Source organism: Callorhinus ursinus, unplaced genomic scaffold (assembly GCF_003265705.2).
Source record: "Callorhinus ursinus isolate GAN/ISIS: 27379988/994484 unplaced genomic scaffold, GSC_fseal_2.0 scaffold26, whole genome shotgun sequence".
NCBI lineage: Eukaryota > Metazoa > Chordata > Mammalia > Carnivora > Otariidae > Callorhinus > Callorhinus ursinus.
The window spans coordinates 374,678-390,536 of NW_027397088.1; the positions used below are offsets into that span (position 1 = coordinate 374,678).

A 15,859-nucleotide genomic window follows, 5' to 3' on the forward strand; every position below is an offset into this window, starting at 1 on the left:
ATACAATGGAATATTATTCATAAAAGGGGTTGAAGTACTGATTCGTGCTACAGTGTTTTGAGGGTGAACCTCAAAAGCATTATGCTAAGTGAAAGGAGCCAGACACAAAAAGTCACCTTGGATGACTCTACTTACATGAAATACCTGGAATAGGTAAATGCATAGAGACAGTAGAGTGGTGGTTGCCAGGAGCTGGGAGAAGGGGAAAATGGGGAGTGACTGCTTAATGGGTACAGGGTTTTATTTTGGAGTGATGAAAATGCTTTGGAACTAGATAGAGATGGTGATTACACACATTATGAATGTATTAAATGTCACTGGATTTTTCTCTTTAGTTAATTTTATGTTATGTGAATTTCACTTTAATAAAAAATGGGTGATTAGTTTGTGACTTTTCTGCAAGTAAATTATACTTTAGTTTGTGAAACTTTGGTGTAGTAAAATGAGTGCAAGCTTTGCTGACTTTTAACACTGCTGACTTTTAAACATATAAACATGTCTTAATATATATTAAGCACAGCCATTGTAGGTGTGGCACATGGTAGGATAAATAAATGTTAGTCCCCTTGCACAACTCAGAGCCTGTACTGTGTGAAACCTGTCTATGGCCTGGAGGTCCAGGGGATTCCTTACAGTACCAGCTGTCTCTATATCCCCATTTAGCACTCATGTGCACCCTTACTTAGTGACATGGAAATGCCCCAGTTTAAATTTCTGGAGAACAGAGACCTTTTCTTACACTTCCAATAAATACTATAGCTTGTAGCACAAAGAAGAAGTATCTCTGTCACTCAAGGTCCTAGCAGGAAATGATGGCACAGTCGAATTAGGGTAATTTGGAGAGAGTTTAATAAAGGGAAATTTACAAAGAAGTTGGGAGAGTGTAGAGAAATCCTAATGTTGCAGTACTCCAGTACCCACAGCTCTACTGTGACCACCTCTAAGTCCTAAAGGTTGAGAGGAGGGAGCAATTTTGCAGAGAGGGCTTCCTCAATAAAAGCTGTGATTTTCATTGATATAGGCCATTCAGGACAACCTCTTGAAGCAGAAAGCAGGGTGGAGGTTGCACCTGGAGGGGAAAATATGTCTGGTAACAGTTTACAACAGCACTGATTAAGAGGAGAGTAGGAGTACTGAGCCTGTGGGAGGAGGAATGTAAAGGCTGTGGGATGCTGCCTGGCAATTTTTTCATTCATGAGCCCACAGGACTAGAAGCAACTTAGTTCTCATCTTGGTAAATTTTCTTTGTATTTCTTCTGTCTGTAAGCCAAGGGATTTCACTTAATGATGTCTAAGTTCCCTGCTATGGTCATAGCTACTGTGACTAGGTCCTTAGCAACATGATCTTTAATTCTGACAGAGGAAAACCTTACTTTTACTTTGCTTTTCAGATATATTAGTCTAGGTATTACAAAGAGGTCTGAAGGAAAAATGTGTTCAGACAAAAGGTCTTAGTGATTTCTCACTACTATGTGGGGTCAGACTAATAAGCTTGCAGAGTGAAGTCATAGTGAATTATCACAGGCTTGGATAAAATTAGCCTGCTACAAAGTTTAACAACAAATAAAATATTCTCTCATAAATATTTTAACACTGTTACTCTCATGATTACAAATCAACAGCCTTTGGCATTATTAGAAATAATCTGTGTCAGAGAAGTTTTCTGTCCTCGGCAAGTGGAGAGAGTAAGTTATGGAATAAACATTACTTTATGGTAAAATAGTCACTAACTCTTTAACAAGATGTAATAGGTGATTCAGAGCTTTGGGTTCTCAGCCTAGGTCAACAATCTTCCGTTCTCTCACCGTTTACTATTGAAGTGTTAACTGAGGCTTTGTAACCTCCGACTCTGGCTAGGTTTTCTGGCTAAGGTTACAGAAAAGGGGACTCATAATTCTCGGTTTCTACAAGAACCCTGAAAGAGAGGAACTGTCTTCATTTTAGATGAGACAACCAGCCGAGCTGCGACTCAACCCACACGAGTGGCTGCAGAGCCGCTGCCCTTTCCTCTTGTCACTCGGAATTCTAACTTTCCCCTCTGTGACGCAGCGACTGCTGGCTCCGTAAAAGCACCCGGACCCGCCCTGCGGGCAGAGAAAAGGGCGCGCTGCGGGCGCGAGCCCTGGCATTTGAGCGAGGGCGCTCCGCCTTCCTGGGCAGGGACCCTGGGAGGGGGCGGGGGCGGGGCGGGGCCTGTGGCCGCGGGAATCCCAAGCCCGTCCCCTTCCCCACCCCTCCGTGTGTCGCCATGGCCCCAGCTCTGCTCCTGATCCCTGCTGCCCTCGCCTCTTTCATCCTGGCCTTTGGCACTGGAGTGGAGTTCGTGCGCTTTACGTCTCTTCGGCCACTTCTTGGAGGGATCCCGGAGCCTGGTGGTCCGGGTGAGCGGGAGGGATCGAGGATGAGCTCTGGGGCTGGAGGTGGAGCCGGACGAGAGGGAGGGAGGGCGGGGCCTGGAGACAAATGACAGGGGAAGTCCGGGAGAGGGAACTAGAGCCTGAAAGCCGGAGAAGCCGGAGAAGCTTCAGGGCAGACCAGAGAGCTAAATCAGGAACTCAGGGATTAGAGGTTTGGAGAGGCAAGAGAGTGAGGACTGAGTGGGGTGGAAAAGGGCCATAAGCGGAGGAAAGGAAAGTGCTTTTAAGGAGAGGACTATGGAGCGGAGAGTGTTCAAAAGAGGGAGCGTTTGGAGTACCGAAAGAAGAGGGTCAGTCCAGCGGTTGCCTCTCCAGCCGTGCTTTTTGTGACTATATAGGAATCCTCCTCCCCACTCTGAAGGAGGAAGAAGCAGGGAATGGAAAAGCAAGGTGGGCAAAGCCTGGAGAGGAAGCATTACGGGGACATGGCCTGGGGCCCCAAAACGAGAGCAGGATTGGGGGTGTTTCCCACAACCCTCTTGATCTTTTGTCCCTTTCTTCAACTCCCCCTAGATGCCCGCCAGGGATGGCTGGCTGCCATGCAGGACCGCAGCATCCTTGTCCCCCTGGCCTGGGATCTGGGTCTCCTCCTACTATTTGTGGGGCAGCACAGCCTCATGGCAACTGACACAGTGAAGGCGTGGATGTCTCGATATTTTGGGGTCCTTCAGAGGTCACTGTATGTCGCATGCACTGCCCTGGCCTTGCAGGTATGAGGCTTTGGCCACTCAGTCCCAAGGGAAACTATCTGTGAGAAGAGTGTCCTAGATTGGAGGGGCAAGGACCTTGGCCTTCTGAAAATGTGGGTTTAGGACAAGAACGAGGGTGTTCAGGACTCTCATCTCTGCTTCCATTCCTCCACAGCACATATCCTCCTTATCAAGAATGGTGTACCTTTCCTCATTCCCCAAGCAGATATATGTGCATTCTCACCTTTGCAACTTTGTTCATGTTGTTCTGCTTGAGATCCCCTCGGTAACACCTTTTCAGTGCTACCCTTTCTTCAAAACCACTTCCCTAGGTTTCAAGAGAAGGCTTCCCAGTTAGCATTCATTTGTCTTCTCAGTGAGTGCTTGGCATAAGCTACTTTATGTACCTATCCAGTCATCACCCCATCCGTTCTGCAAGTCCTCAGGGTAGATACAGGTCATCCTTACATCCTTGGGACCCCACCTAGCACCCTCTCTGTGGTGACTGTTTGTTTGTGATGCTCATGGTGGAGGTGCAGAGAGGTGCAGACCAGCCTGGGGTGGGGGCAGCCTCTGGGTCTAGGTCTTTCAAGGGTAGGCTGCTGAGATACCCAACCGCTCATCGTTCCCCAGCTGGTGATGCGGTACTGGGAACCTGTACCCAGAGGCCCTGTGTTGTGGGAGGCTCGGGCTGAACCATGGGCCACCTGGGTGCCCCTGCTCTGCTTTGTGCTCCACGTCATATCCTGGCTCCTCATCTTCAGCATCCTTCTCGTCTTTGACTACGCCGAGCTCATGGGCCTCAAACAGGTGAGGCTGCCAGATTCCTACCTGAGACCTATGATTCCTTCTAGAATGCCTTTTTCCCTTCTAAGGCTTTCCCTCCTCCTTCTCCCATGCTCTTCCACCTTCCTCTTCTTTCAACTCCCTCACCTACTTCCCTTTCTTATAAGATAGTCTCCCCTCAGCTTTCTGTCGAAAACCTGAAACCATGGGCTTCCTGGGACTGGGGAAGGTTCATGAGCCAGAGATGAGGATCAGGGGCCCAGGTCTCAGAAGGGTGGTTCTTGGGCCTGAGTTACAGAAGGGAAAGTTCCCTGGAAGGGGAGGAAAGAGGTAACTAAGTTGCAAAAGGGGCTTGATCCCATTTCTAAGCTGTTCTCCCTCCTAGGTGTACTACCACGTGCTGGGGCTGGGTGAGCCTCTGGCCCTGAAGTCTCCCCGGGCTCTCAGACTCTTCTCCCACTTGCGCCACCCAGTGTGTGTGGAGCTGCTGACGGTGCTGTGGGTGGTGCCCACCCTGGGCACTGACCGCCTCCTCCTTGCTCTCCTCCTTACCCTCTATCTGGGCATGGCTCACGGACTTGACCAGCAAGACCTCCGCTACCTCCGGGCCCAGTTACAAAGAAAACTCCACCTGCTCTCCCGGCCCCAGGAAGGTGAGGCCGAGTGAGGAGCTAACCTGGTTCCAAGCCCTGCACTTCCTCTCCTTTAACATCCAGGCCCTGGCTGCTTCAGACCAGAGGCCCAAATCTATGGACTGAAGGGGCTATCCCTTCCCCTGCTTGAGCCTCCACTCCTTGGGCCCAGCTCCATACCCTAAATTCTGAGTTTCAACCACTGGACTCCAAGATCTACTTCTTACCAGCCAGGAAGAGGGGGTGGGGAACTTATCTGTCTCCTCACAGTTTAGGACTTGACTCCCCCCCCCCCCACCTTAAGAACCTCCTTATAAGGACAAAGGGTGGGCCTGACCACTTCCCTCCCACTGTTACTCCCTTCTGCACCTCAGGGATCCCCTTCTCCTCCTCTGGCTTCCCTTTCTAGGAGTGGTACTAGGGTCTGCAGGTTTGATGGTAATGCCTGCCCTTCCAGGCTCCAAGTGCCAGCCCCCTGGCTAGCCTTGCCATCTCCTTAGGCCCTGGCCCTGGGCTCTGTCCTCTAACCTAGTGGAGAGGATCCTCCCACTCTTCATTTTGGGTGACTAAGAGCTCTCTGCTGTCCTGAGGAACACGTGCAGCAGAAAAATAAAATTCAGCCTGTTTTTTCTACATATGATATGCAGTCTATCAGTGTCTCTGTAGCTAGAGGGTTGACTTTGGGAAGGAAGGCTAGCGGAGCCCGGGCACGCCAAACTCGAGTCTGGGCAGCCACCGCGCCCTCTGGCGACCGCTGGGCGGCGGCCACTCTGGCAGACCCACCCCCACCTCCCCAGGGCGGCCCAGTCCCCCTTCCTCCAAATCCCCCAGTTTCCCTCGCTGCAGACCAGGGGACCCATGGGAGACAGGTTGAAGCTAAAGAGTGGGGCAGCGGCTCAGGTGGGGGAGCCAGTTTCCATGGCCGTTGGCTTCCGAGTACCTCTCCTGCCACCCCGCTCTCCACGGGCCCACCACAGCCTGGTGGCGGCCCTGGACCCCGCAGTAACAAAGGCTGGCCGGGGGAGGCGAAAGCGTGGGGAGGAGCGGCAGGAGATGGGAAGGGCGGGCCCGGCTGTAGCAGCTGCTGCTTCCTCTGCAAGTCCCTCGAGGGGCCTGAGTCACGGGCGGCTGCCTTGGGTCGGCGAGCTCGGGGCGAGGGTCCGGACACCTGGGTTCTCCAGGCTACCGAGAGGGAGCGGGGTGGGGTCCCCGGGGACAGAAATGGAGGGCCGGGGGTTGAGGCGGGAAAAGGGGAGTCCGCGACCTTAGCCCCACGCGGGGGTCTCTGCAGCAAGGCCCCGCCCCTCGGGCCCCGCCCCGCGCCCCCTTCCCTCTCCCCATTGTCCTCAGACAAAGCGGTCGCCGCCCCCCGCCCGGCCCCCAGGTCTCTGTCTGCGTCCCTCCTCCTCGACTCCCTCTCTCCCTCCTCCTCCTCTCCTTCCCTCCTCCCCTCCCTCCTGTCTCCGGATCTCCCTCGGTCCCACTCTCCTCCTCTTCCTCTCTCCTCCTCCCTCCGGACGCCAGGCTCCTCCGCACCCCCTCCCCTAGGAGCCCCGCTGGCTTGTGAGTTGACTGAGGGGCTTCAGACTTGGGGAGGGGGTGTCTCCTGTCTCCTGTCCCCGGCCCGGACCTTGGGCTGTCTCCTCTTTGTGCCGAGATTGCCTGTCTGAGCGGTCCGAGCTGGGTGGGAATGGCCGGCTATGTCAGGGTTCCCTGAGAGCGGAGACCCGGGCATTGGACTGGCAGGCTCGGGAGAGCAGAGCCGTGGAGCGGGTCCTCCGCACGCCACGGCCCCGGGCCCGGCCGGTGGGAGGCAGGCGGCGGGGACGGGACGGGGTGGGGGTGGACGCCAGGGTTCTGGGAACGTGCTGGCAGCCCAGACACCCGGGTTCCGAAAGTCCCCAAGGGAGGGTAATCCCCCCCCCCGCCCCGAGCTGCCGGGGGGCGGAGTGCCGGGTGGTGGCTGGGGGGCCGGAGAGGCGTGGCCGGAGCGGAGCTGGGAGGGGAGCCGGGACCTCCGGAGCCCGCGCTGAGACGCGCCCGGGCGCCCGCGGAGCTCCATTTCCCCTCTGCCCCCCTGATTCCCCTGCTCCCCTAGACCTCTCCACTCCCCGCCCCTCCTCACCTCCCCGACACCCCCTCAGGTCCCACCACCCCCTCTCGGGCGGGATTCCCTGATCTCCCTTCCCACTCTAACCGCCTCTGGGGTAACGGTGGGGAAACCTCGCCTGAACCCTACCCCCCTCACCCCCGACCTCTCTTTTCTCTCTCCTCTCTCATTACGACTTATTTTTCCGCCCTCCTCTCCTCTCACATCCTTGGGACTGTCTCTGATACCACTAACCCTGCGCTGCCAAATCTGACTCCTGCCTTTTTGCCCCGAATCTCTATTCTTCCTCTCAGGGCCACGACCCCACCCCCACTTGGCCCACAGCTTTTTCACTTTCTGTTTTCCCCTTTCTTTGCCCTCCATCTTCTCACTCCTTCCGTCTGTCTTTACCCTCAGCTCCTGTGCCCATCTCTGTGTCCCACCTCTCCCCCTCTACTTCCTCTCCCCCCACCCCCAGTCTCACCCCCTGGAGCCTCTCTTTCCTGTTGTCTGGCCCCAGCACTCCCCACCCTCACCTCAGCGCGACCATGGCCACCATCCCAGACTGGAAGCTACAGCTGCTAGCCCGGCGCCGGCAGGAGGAGGCAGCCCTTCGTGGCCGGGAGAAGGCAGAACGGGAGCGTCTGTCCCAGATGCCAGCCTGGAAGCGGGGGCTCCTGGAGCGCCGCCGGGCCAAGCTTGGTCTGTCTCCTGGAGAAGCTAGCCCTGCACCTGGGACTACAGAGGTTGGGCCTCCAGACCCAGATGAGTCGGCCGTCCTCCTAGAGGCCATTGGGCCGGTGCACCAGAACCGATTCATTCGGCAGGAGCGCCAGCAACAGCAGCAGCAGCAGCAGCAGCAGCAGCAGCAGCAGCAGCAGCGGAATGAAGAGTTACTTGCAGAGAGAAGGCCTGGGCCTTTGGAGGCCCGGGAGCGGAGACCCAGCCCTGGGGAGATGCGGGATCAGAGCCCCAAGGGAAGAGAGTCAAAAGAAGAGCGGCTCAGTCCCAGGGAGGCCAGAGAGAGGAGGTTGGGGATAGGGGGAGCCCGAGAGTTGAGCCCCAGGCCCTCAGAGGCTTTGGACTGGAGGCAGAGCCCAGGAGAGGTTGGAGACAGGAGCTCCAGACTGTCAGAGGCCCGGAAATGGAGGCTGAGCCCCGGAGAAACTCCAGAGTGGAGTCTGAGACTGGCAGAGCCTGGAGAACAAAGCCCCAGGAGAAAAGAGGTGGTGGAAAGTAGACTGAGCCCAGCAGAGTCTGACAACCAGAAGTTGGGGCTGACAGAGTCCCATAAATGGAGGCTTGACTCTGGAGAGTCTCAGGAACAGAGTTTGGTACAACTGGAGGCATCAGAGTGGAGGCTGAGCTCAGAAGAAGAAAGAAAAGACGGTTCAGAGGAATGTGGGAGAAAAGAAGAGAGACCAATTCCAAGGCTGGCCTCAGAAGAGGTTACAGAGCTGCCAGAGACCCTGACAAGGGAGGCTCCAGACAGCAGCTCCGGAGCAGTGGAGGCAGCAGAGCAAAGGCCCAGCCCTGTGGAGGATGGTGAGAGGGGCCTGAGGCTGACAGAAGGATGGAAATGGACCCTGAACTCTGGAAAGGTTCGAGAATGGACACCCAGGGACACAGAGACTCAAACTCAGAAACCAGTCCCCCCAGAGTCTGCTGAGAAGTATCTGGGGCCTCTTGGTACCGAGGCTGGAGAAGGGGAGGCTGAGAAGGAGAAGGCGGGGGCTCAGGGCAGGCCTTGGAGAACCCTGCAGAACTACAGCTCTGTGCCCTCCCCCTTCCCACCAGAGCACGCTGGGACTGGAGGCTCTAGAAGGCAGGAAGAGGAAGCAGTGGATCTCCGGCCCCCACCAGCAGCCCCTCTGTCTCCCCCACCCCCAGCCCCACCTGCCCCCCAGCCCCCTGGGGATCCCCTCATGAACCGTCTGTTCTATGGGGTGAAGGCAGGGCCAGGGGTGGGGGCCCCTCGCCGCAGTGGACACACCTTCACAGTCAACCCCCGGCGGTCCGTGCCCCCTGCAGCCCCCAGCACTCCCACCACCCCGGCCACAGCTGATGCGGCAGTCCCTGGCGCCGGGAAGAAGCGGTACCCGACTGCCGAGGAGATCTTGGTTCTGGGGGGCTACCTCCGCCTCAGCCGCAGCTGCCTTGCCAAGGGGTCCCCTGAAAGGCACCACAAACAGGTAGGGAGCAGCCAAGCCAGACTTCTCAGAAGTCCGCTCCTCAGTTCTCTCTAGCCTGCCTCCTTTCTTTTTTATATCCCTGTATTCTTGCCCTCCTCTATTCTTTCTTGTTAATTCCTGCCACCACCCTTCCTCCTCTACACACACCCTTCCTTCTTATAGAGTTCATTTTCCATTCATTTCCAAGCCCAAGGATCCTGCCCCAAATCAAGGGCTGCCCCTGGGTGTGTCTCACGGGGTGTGCCCAGGCTGCTCGCTCTTCATTCCCTCAGGCTCTGGGTCCCACCCTCCCCGCCCCCTCAGCTCCCCCCACACCCCCTCCCGCCGCCCCGTTTCTCCCCTTCCTTTCCTCTGAGTCTGTGACCGAACACAGCCCTTCTGGTGGGAGACCTGAACCAAGGCTACAGCCTAGAATCTATGAGAGCAGGGTCATCAGGTTGAAAGCACATACAGCCTTCCAAGGGAGTGAATGTTGGGGCAGGAAGCCTCAAGAGGCACACGGGGGTGGCTTTGGGGTTCTAGGGAGAAATGGCAGGGAGAAGTGAGTGGAGGAAGGTCTCAATCCCAAGGCAGAGAGAGGCCAGAGCTGAACGAGGAGACGTCCTAGGGTGGGGGCGGGGGAATGGAATAGGGCTGGAGAGCAGAGAGAAGACTTTTGAACCCCGAGTCTGCTCCATGGGAGAGGCGCACACAGAGGCCATTTGAAGTGGGTGACCTCAGGGTTGCACACCCCCAGCTGGGCCACTGCTTTAGACAGTGCTCCCTTCTCTCTTGGGACAAGAAAAGCCTTCTCTTCTTCCAAAATACCCCCGCTCCTTACTCCCCTTCTTCCTTCCTCCCTGGGCTTCCCCTCGCTCCCCAGGACTGGCTCAGCAGTTGGTTTTCCCCTTTTCCCCCTCTTCCTGCTGCCCTGGCCTCTCCCTCCCTTTGGGGTAGCAGAAGAGAGAAGTGAATTTGGAGGCGCGGTGCTGAGAGCAGGGAATACAATGGGAGTTGGGGACAGGGGTGGGGGCTGAGGCCAGCAGAAGGTCAGAGGTTAAAACTGGAAAAAGGACAAAGTGCAGGAAGTGGGAGCAGCCAGGCTTCTTGCCCTGGCTTCAGCCCAACCCCTTCCTTACACACCAACTAGTTTCCAGCTTGAAAATCTCTAAGGAGAGAGAAGTCCCTGCACCTAACACATCTCCCCAGGGACTGGGAAGCCCTTCCTGGTCGCCAGTCCTCATCTCATCTGACATCCTCAGATTTGGTTTTTTTGTGTGTCCTGTCAGTGGGAAACCACAGGGACCAAAGACCTAGATCGAGCTTGCGGGTCACTTGGTCCCCCAATTCATCTTCATGGGAAGCTCACGCTCCCATCCTGAGCCATGGCACCAGAGTCTATCCTGAGCACTCTGACTGCTGCCAACCCTGTCCCCTTCGGGCTGGGCAGGTGTAAGGAGGTGGGTCCGGAGCTGCCAGGATGAGCTGTTCAGACAAGTCACTTGCTACTGAGGTTGCCCTGTGCCTTTGGGGAGGAAGAGCAGAGGGAGGCATGAAGTTTGGGGCCCAAAGCATATGAGTGCAAGGCAGGACCTGTGACAGTGACCCTACCTAGGTCAGGGAGTAGGGGAGCCGGAAGCAGATCACCCAAACAGGAAGCCTGGGGGTGGGGGCCGGAAGGCTGGTAGGGCTGAGTGGGGAACCGCTGGGCCCTGGGCCTGCCAGAACTGCTCAGGATGTGGTGAGAGAATAAGGAAGCCCTGGCTGCTCTGGGGGTGGGGGTGGGGAGAAGCAGCACAGAGTTTTCGAGACCCAGACACCTCCCCCTCCACCCTGTGTCAGGCCTCCTTCCCCTCTCTCTGCACCCTGCTCAGCAGGGACTAGCATGCCTTGTCCCAGCTCTGACCCAGCCCACTTGCTTGGGGACCAGAGGACCGCCCCCCCTTCCCTAAATAACTTCTGTTTGCAAGCTAATGCCATCAAACATATCCTTGCCACGGAGAGAAATCCCAGCTCTGCCCTGTGGCTGGTGCCCTTCCCCAGAGGCCCTTCTAGCTGAGAGATGGGCTCCTCCCCTCTCTGGCCCCCTTGTGACTTTATATAGCTGATGGGAGAGGAGCAAGTGAGTCACACCCCTCTGTCCCCCCCCCGCCCCCCCACCCCGCCCCAACTCCCATGCAGTCTGTGCATTCCTGAGAAGCCCAGTCAGAAGTTGGGGCGGGGGTGAGGGGTGGAAGGGGGCGGTGAGGAGAGAAGCAGGGTTGGGGAAGAAAGAAAACATGACTGAGAGCAAATAAAATGAATCCTTTTTCAGAGTGGATAATAAACTGTGGAGCTTGTTATCCCAAAAGGGGATGTGAAAAGAAAACAAATGGGTCCCCAGAAGTTTGGGTAAATCTGTCAATGACAGAACCAGAAGGGATCCCTTTTGAAAAGCTGGGATGTAAGGGGTCTGGTTGCTGTCCCTCATTTCTACCAGCAGCTCCACAGACAGACTGTGTACCTCCCACATTGTTCCCCAGTGTGGATTCTCTCTGGGGACCACATCTGAGGTCTGGACCAACCCTTCCTTACTCCCTATAGCAACTTTCATGCTCTTATGGCCAGCAGACACAAGATCACAAATAAGTAAGTTCTCTGGTATGTTAGAAGGTGGTAAATGATTATGGGGGGAAAAATTAGAACAGGGTAAGTGGAACCTTGAGGGCCAGAAAGTTGGGGGAGTGAATATGAACTTTAAATAGGGTGACTGGGAGACAGGGAGCCATGGAGCTATTTGGGGGAAGAGTGTTCCAGGTAGAAGGAATAGCCAGTGCAAAGGCCCCAAGACGGGAGTGCCCCTGCTTCGAGGAACCTTGACCAGGGTGGCCAGAGCGAGAGCAGATGAGAGGTGAGGTGGGGCATGGCACAGTGGGACTACCCTGTGTACCTTAGTCAGGCTCTGGCTTTTCCTCCCAGTGAGATGGCCCTAACCAGCCTTCCGGCCCCCACCGTGGTTTGGAGCCTCAGAGTTCCAGCTTCCCTTGGGGACCCAGGTTTCACATTCCATACAGCCCTTAGCATCCACCTGTCCAGCCACCCTCCCGGCTTCTCTCTTCTCACACCCCAGCCCATGCAGAGATGCAAGGATGCAGGGCCCAAGCCTTGAGTTTCCCAAACAGGTGCCTGGGAAGGCCTGAGTAGATCATCCGGACCTTTCCAAGTAGTTCACATGGAATCCTTCTGTTTGTCTCCTTAATCGCTTTGGCTCCCAGAGTTAATCCCACTCTGCCCCTGCCACCTGAGCTTCTTAAAAGGGCAAAGGGGAAGGGTAGCAAGGCAGTGAGAACAGCTGGGGCTCGCCTGCTCTTGGGACAGTGTGTTTGTGGATTTTCTGCCCCCTCCAGGTCCCCTCTGGCCTTTTGCCTGTGTCTCTGTATGCCTCTCCTGGTGCATTCTCCACCCCAACCTGTGTTTGCGTGGACTTTCCTCTCTGCCCCTGTCACCTCCCCCAGCTGTACCTTGCAGGGACTCAAGGGCCCATCTCCCCTGTGTGTTAGGGGAGAGTTGTTTCCTCTGGGCCTTTTGGTAGGTCTCTTCTTCCCTCCCAGGCCCCAGCCCCACTTTGTTGTCGGTCCACTCCAGCTATAGAGGAGTGAGGCGAGCAGGAGGGGCGGGTGTCCAGGGTCCTGGGTTTCCCAGGAACTTCAAGGGACTGAGGGTGTGGAAACCAATATGCTTGGCTTTGCTTTTGCCTGGGACTCCCTCCAGCCAGCTATTTCCTGCCAGCTCAAACTTCCCTCCTCCTCCAGGAAACCTTCCTGGTTGCCCTCACGATGCCCAAAGAGTCAGTTCTGATTACAGGAGTTATCTCCATGTATCTTCATTTCTTTTTACTCTTCCACCACCCACAGTCTAAAGAGTAGGGACCCGAGTCCTGTATTACCCACCTCTGACACCTTTGCCAAAGCTCAGGCCAAAGTCTGATGTTTTGGAAATATGATAGAAGAGGGAAATTCTGGGATTAGAGAGCCTGTGTCAAAAGGAAAACTGGACCCCTAGGTCCCAGAGTGGATGCGGAGGGCGAAGTCAGTAGGGTGCCCAAATCCAGCTCCCCTCCCCGACCTTGCATGTCCCCCCCCCCCCGGGAGCTTCCCCAGGCTAACCTCGGGGGGCCTCCCCATTTCTCTTTCCACTCTCAGCTCAAGATCTCCTTCAGCGAGACAGCATTGGAGACCACGTACCAATACCCCTCCGAGAGTTCGGTGCTGGAGGAGTTGGGCCCGGAGCCAGAGGCTCCCAGTGCCCCCAGCCCCCCAGCGGCCCAACCCGACGATGAAGAGGATGAGGAGGACCTGCTGCTGCTGCAGCGGGAGCTCCAGGGCGGGCTGCGCACCAAGGCCCTGATCGTGGGTGAGCGAAGGCTCGGCCTGGCCGAAGGCACCCCCTGGTGTTCATGGCAGACACTGCGGTCCAGGAGGGAAGGGGAGGAATTAATAACGTTGGTGCTTGGAAGAGACTTGACCTCTAGCCCCACCCGCTCCTTTACAAGTGGGGAAATCGAGGTCTTGGGAACTGAAGTGCCCAAGGGGTCTCCAGATTTCAAAACCAGGACTCTTTCTGAGCGCTCTAGTGTGGTTAAAAACACAGGGTTTGGGTCAGACAGGCCTGCATTTGAATTCCATCTTGTGGTGTATGTAACCTCCAGGAAAGCACTGACCTCTGGTCTCCGTTTATTAATTATGAAATGGGGTTAATAATAACCACCTCCTGGGGTTTACTGAGAGGGTTCGGTAATTTTTGTGAAGCACCTTGGAACTATGGCTGGTCATCAAATGACTTCGCCTCATCTGGGGTTATTATGGGATTAAACAAGTTGTAAGAAGGCCTGGCGCAGAATGCAAGCTAAATGGGTGATGGCCGCTGTCCCTGCAGTGGCCTTCCAAGCGCTCGGCATGGAAGGTCAGTGCAGAGAATAAGTGGGGAAGATGGGGGGCAGAGGCCCTCACTCATTCTCTATCATTATTGCCTCCTCTCCCACAGATGAGTCCTGCCGAAGGTGACCCTCTGTCAACATAGGGTCTATACCCACCCTTTCCCAGAACTGAAGATCCTGGAGCCCAGAAGATTGAGAACAGAGAGACCCTGAACATGAGCTTGGCCAGGAAGGGCAACCAACATCTTCCAACTTGCTTTCCTCATCCTGTTTATGGGGGCAGAGCTAGTCACCCAGTTTCCACCCTCACCAAAGGCCCCTGGTATGAGTGTGTCAGACGTGCTGGTGGCATCCTAGGTGATTCAAAAGTGAGCATCAAGTCCCGAGGAGGATCACAGTGCTCACTGGGGCTGGAGGTGGAGCACCTCCTCCAACTCCACTGGTACACTCTCCCTTCAGCTTCCCTTGACTCCCTACCACCCCCTGGGGGCTCTTAGGATTTAAGCACTCATCCTGGATAGCTTGCCCCCACTCCATTTAGAGGCCCCTCTCCTTCCTATTCCTTAGGCCACTGCCCCTTTGTTTACACCTCCTGCCTCCTCTCTTGACCAGCAGCCTGGTTTACAATCCCCATTAGCTCCCAGCCCCCACCTGCCAAAGTCCCAGGTTTACAACCACACCTACTTGTTGAGTCCATGTGGAACCCTCCCCTCTGTCCCCGGCAGCTGCCTCATTGGGGGTGTGGCTTCCTCCACTTTTGCTCAGTATTACTGTACCTCAGTTTTCCCCAAGAAGGAAGGCTGGGAATCTTAGCCCTGTACCCCCATCCAGTTATTTAATTCTGTTCCTCCTAGTGGTCCACAATTGAATTGAATTGCAAGGGTGAGGGGTGACTAACAGGGCACCTCAATTCTTCTTCCCCATTTCTCCTTCCTTATCCACTGCCTGTTTGTTTTTTAAGTTTTCCATAATAAAATGGAGATCTCTCCAATTCTCCTGCTGCTTTTCCTTCTTTAGCAAAAAAAGTGCTGGTGGGGGAGGCTGTGTGTTCCTCGTTCCAAGCCTCTCCCATCTTCCTATTGGCCATGAAGAGGTAGTGGCCAGGGCTGCAGGAGGGAAAAATGATGGAGATGGAATAAGGACTCAGCGTTGACATCATGAAAGGGCTCTGGGAGAGCCCCGTAATTGTTTCTCAAAGGATGAGCAGGAAAAGGACTGATCTGAGGGAGGGTAGGAGGAATCCGCTAAGCTGGGAGTCCTGCAAGAGCACACTGTCCGTTGGGTTTAATGAAGCATCCCCACGCCGCACAAAATTATTCCGAGTACACTTGCAAAGTGATTACTAGAATGAATGAATGGACAACTATATGAATAGATGAAAAGAGCTAAAATACTGGAAGCAGAGGACACTCTGACTTCAAGGATTCCAGTATTTATTTAGAAGCCTGCTAGAAGCAGCCGGCTAGTTCGTGTATAACAATGGCTAATCTAGGGGCATTTACTCCAAGACTCAGGACCATAATATAGAGTATATGCAGTTTCCTGAAAAAGAGTCTCTCACAGACAATGGGTTTTATATTCCTAAAGGTTTAACTAAGAACTGTTGATAATTCATGGCTTTGTTGCCCAACTATAGTTAATTGGGAGATTTTCCCATTTCAAAGAATTTCTCTCTTTTACAAATGTGGCAGGTCTATAGTTTACTTATCAGGTCATTTTTTTTTTCTTTTTTTCAGTTTGCTAGGGTAGTAAAGACATGTTTGAGTAGTTATTCCACTACAGGAATTTTTCTCAGCTTAGAGGAGACTCCCTTTTACTAAGTACAAAATAAATAAGACAAATTGATCTTAAACCTATATCAAAGTCTTTAATTTACTAGCAAAGGAACAACGAAGGTGTTAAAACAATGAGCCAGTTTAGAGAGTGTATGAGTATGGAGGGAAACAATGCTTACACTACTAGCTAATTAGGTAAAGATCCTAATCAGTTTTGACCTAGGAAACCAGAGAGGCTGGAAGCTCTGAGATGCCAGGGGTGCCCACAGTCCATCTCAGAAACAAAACAATGCATCTGAGAAGTCAATGCTAAGGAGCTATTGGAATAGCAATATTTCATTTCCCAACAGTAGTGTCTGATAAGTCCAATTACTCATGGAAGTAT

At 54.6% G+C, this 15,859-nt stretch overlaps 2 protein-coding genes across 4 annotated transcripts; both read left to right on the forward strand.

Moving 5' to 3' along the window:
• Window positions 1–2,246: 2,246 nt before the first annotated feature.
• Window positions 2,247–5,161, forward strand: NRM (nurim). Of its 3 annotated transcripts, none has more exons than XM_025890879.2 (4): window positions 2,247–2,381; window positions 2,931–3,127; window positions 3,740–3,916; window positions 4,278–5,161. In XM_025890879.2, the coding sequence occupies exons 1-4, from the start codon at window positions 2,249–2,251 to the stop codon at window positions 4,557–4,559; spliced, it is 789 nt and encodes a 262-aa protein (XP_025746664.1). In that variant the 5' UTR covers window positions 2,247–2,248; the 3' UTR covers window positions 4,560–5,161. The 3 variants fall into 3 exon arrangements, with proteins under 3 accessions (XP_025746664.1, XP_025746666.1, XP_025746665.1); XM_025890880.2 differs by lacking the exon at window positions 2,247–2,381 and adding an exon at window positions 2,486–2,807; XM_025890881.2 differs by lacking the exon at window positions 3,740–3,916.
• Window positions 5,162–5,897: 736 nt separating this feature from the next.
• On the forward strand, window positions 5,898–14,690 carry PPP1R18 (protein phosphatase 1 regulatory subunit 18). Its single transcript, XM_025890878.2, has 4 exons — window positions 5,898–6,087; window positions 7,134–8,805; window positions 12,966–13,176; window positions 13,807–14,690. Exons 2-4 carry the CDS (start codon window positions 7,162–7,164, stop codon window positions 13,824–13,826), a joined length of 1,875 nt encoding a protein of 624 aa, XP_025746663.1. The 5' UTR covers window positions 5,898–6,087; window positions 7,134–7,161; the 3' UTR covers window positions 13,827–14,690.
• Window positions 14,691–15,859: the final 1,169 nt, after the last annotated feature.